Source organism: Octodon degus, unplaced genomic scaffold (genome assembly GCF_000260255.1).
Source record: "Octodon degus isolate 3935 unplaced genomic scaffold, OctDeg1.0 scaffold00021, whole genome shotgun sequence".
Classification (NCBI taxonomy): Eukaryota; Metazoa; Chordata; class Mammalia; order Rodentia; family Octodontidae; genus Octodon; species Octodon degus.
In genome coordinates, this window is record NW_004524597.1 from 12,552,021 (window position 1) to 12,555,198 (window position 3,178).

At 37.6% G+C, this 3,178-nt stretch overlaps 1 protein-coding gene across 1 annotated transcript in view; it reads right to left on the minus strand.

Moving 5' to 3' along the window:
• Positions 1–3,178, minus strand: part of Mroh9 (maestro heat like repeat family member 9) — a 112,173-nt gene that overhangs the window by 62,027 nt on the left and 46,968 nt on the right. The window contains exon 4 of the mRNA XM_023711420.1: positions 800–879. Within this exon, the coding sequence (XP_023567188.1) occupies positions 800–879 (80 nt within the window). The remainder of the gene's footprint in view (positions 1–799; positions 880–3,178) is intronic.

The following is a 3,178-nucleotide window of genomic DNA, read 5'->3' on the forward strand; positions in this document are numbered from 1 at the left end:
TTATTTTTTATTTTTTTGTGGAACCAGGGATTGAACTCTGTCCCTTGCGCTTGCCAGGGAAGCACTTATTCCACTGAGCCATCTCCCCGGCCCCCAACACAATCAATTATTTAGAAGTCATAAACATTCCAATCAGGTTCACAAAGCCATAGTGAGCTTTAGACAGTTGAACTCTCTTGCTGGCACACTTTCTCTATTCAAGGACATCATGTTTATAGGAATTTTAGTTTTCCTCTTTTTCATCTTTTTCTCTTTCATTGCTTTTCTTTTTTGTCTTTTTGATACAGTGTCTTGCTATGCAGTTCAGGCTAGCTTTGAACTCACTTTGTAGTCCAGGCTGGTCTCAAACTCATAGCAATCCTCCCGCCTCAGCCTCCTAAGTGTTTGTATTACAGGCAAGCAGCACCACACTCAGGTTAGTGTTCCTGATATTGGGATGCATCTTCAAATTGATGGCAAGTAAACCTGGCCATCATTACTTAGAAAGATAATCTGCTTATCTATGCAATACAGCAACACGGGAAAAGACATAAGAAAGAAATAATGGTTGCTAATTAAGATGGTAGAATTTGGAATAATTTTTTATTTCTCACAACTTTTTTTGTTTTTGAGACAGGGTCTCAGTATGTAGTTTAGGCTGGTCTTGAACTCACTATGTAGCCCAGGTTTCACTTTAAACTCACAGCAATCCTCCTGCATGCTGGGATTATAAGCATGTGCCACTACACCTGGTCTATGCTTCAAAAATATTTTCAAGATATTCAACCAATGAAATAATCGTGCAATACAGTTTCCATACCTGGAGTTAATGGCCAGGATCAAGGACTGATGACACAGCAGCGCTGCATATGTATCCGTCAGGCTTTTAGCTAGGTGCTCCTAAGTACCATAGGAAAAAAGAATGAGTGATTATGGTTAGCAAGACTCATACATCATTTGTACTTCTCCCTCCTATGGAGGAAAAAAGGACCAAATCAAACTGAAAACTAAGCCCAAGAGTTCACAGAAGTGTTGAGACTAAAAACCAACCAATAAACCAACATACAACAACCAACCCTATAATCTCACAATAGTACTTTGGCCCAAATGGTGGCCTTTTACAGACAATTAAGTCAGACCCTATTGAAGAATGGCTACATTCACACTCTAGAATGAGAATTACATACAGAGCAATGTGCAGTTAGTTATTTAGTCATTAAAAGTGGCAATTAATTTATGTCTATTTTTAAAAATATATTCTAATTTTTAAATGTTTTTTCATCATATTCTGTAGGGACTTAAAGTTCAACATATCAATACTTGATGAAAAATACCTGTTCCTTATTATGCCTAAGATGTTTGAAATGCAGTGAGATAGTGAGGTTAAGATTGATAGCCCAAATTGTTTGATAATAACAATAAGCTTTTCTTCTGGATGGTTAACAACCTAAGTTTGCAGACCAAAATTAGAGAAAAAGGAGGGATACAAGGAAAGCCAACATTTTGGCCCTAGCCTTCTAAGGTCAATTAAGACTCAGGACATATGAGAACCTGTACTGTAACGTCATGTACCTCGGTAGTGTCCCAAATTTTCTGATCAAGAAGATTATGGGGCCAAAGAGGAAAGTGATCGATGACATAGAGTGGGCCTAAGGAGAGTCACATGGGGAGAAGATACTCTCTCAGGCTTTCACAGAGAGCACATTGGCCAAGCATTGGCCGTGACTCATCCACATGGCTGCACTGATAAAGGTTCTACAATCTGAGGTACAGGATCTCAGGACAAATCCTGAGGGCATTTCACTGACCTTCTCAGACCCAAAAGCTACAACTCTTGTTGCATAGGTCCTGCTTTACCTTGGTCTTAACCATCCAGCAGAAAAGTATGAAGACGAAATTATAAGAAATAAAGCCATGCTGTTAAGTTGAGCTGTGGGGGACTCAGGTCAATAATTTCTGACATTGCCAGTTAAACAGAAGACCCAATACTATTATGGACTACTGGACTCTTTTAGAATATTTTGTTGAGTTTACACACCTATACTATTCAAATAATGGAACTTAACAAAAAAAGAGGATACAAATGAATGTCCATTTTGCATCTGTGTATTCAAAATGGTTAGGATAGATATATAGTTACATTCTCTTAATGAGTAGAGGGATTTGTTCCAATGGTGTTTGTAAATAGGATATCATGTCCGCATCTTGTATTGTCCGCAATTCACCTCTAGGAAGAATTTATGCAATGTGTTAATTATTGAAACTGTCCTTTCAATTTGATTTGAAACTGTCTCATTGCTATTTATTTCTCAATAAAATTATGGAAAAAAGTGGTAATTAAAGAGAACTTATTAGGAACCTATAATTATTTTTCCCCCAAAAAAACTGGAGAACAAGGGCATGACAGACCAAAGCAATCTGTGGAAAGACAATAAAGGTGGAGGCATCATATTTCCTGATTTCAAAATATAATACAGAATTATAACAGTGTGGACAGGCATAAACATGTAGACCAAGGAAGACCAGTGGGGCAGCACCAGGAGCCTAGAAACAAACACAACCATAGGTGATGAATTAATCTTTGATTTATGTGCGAAGAATACCCGGAGGAGAAAGGGTGCTCTCCCGACAAACAGTGTTAGGATTGTGGATATCCACCTGCAAAAAGGGATAAAATTGGGCCCTTACCTTATAACATATAAAAATTAAAACTTAACTATAAGACTAAAACTGTAGAATTCCTAGAAGAAAACACTGAGAAAAGCTTTTTGATGTTGATGGTGATTTTTTTGAGTGTGACACCAAAATCGCAAAAGTAAAAATAAGAGAGATTCTATCAAACTAAAAAGGTTTCTACACAGCAAAGGAAAGTAACAGTTATGAAAACAAAAAGGAAATCTGTAGAGTCGGAGGAATTATTGCCAAACTTGGGCTGGGGATGGAGCTCAGCAGTACAAGCACATACCTGGCCATTACAAGGTCCTGCGTTTGATTCCTGGTACAAAAAAAATTCTGAACTATAAATCTGGTAAAGGATTAATATCTAAAATATAAAAGGAACTTTACTCAACAACAAAAAAAGCAATCATGGGGGAACAACCCACTCGGGACCCCCTCCTGTCCCTCTCTTGGACAGGAGCTTTCTTTCTCTCAATACATATATTCTGAGTTTACAAACCTATAATATTCAATAACGGAA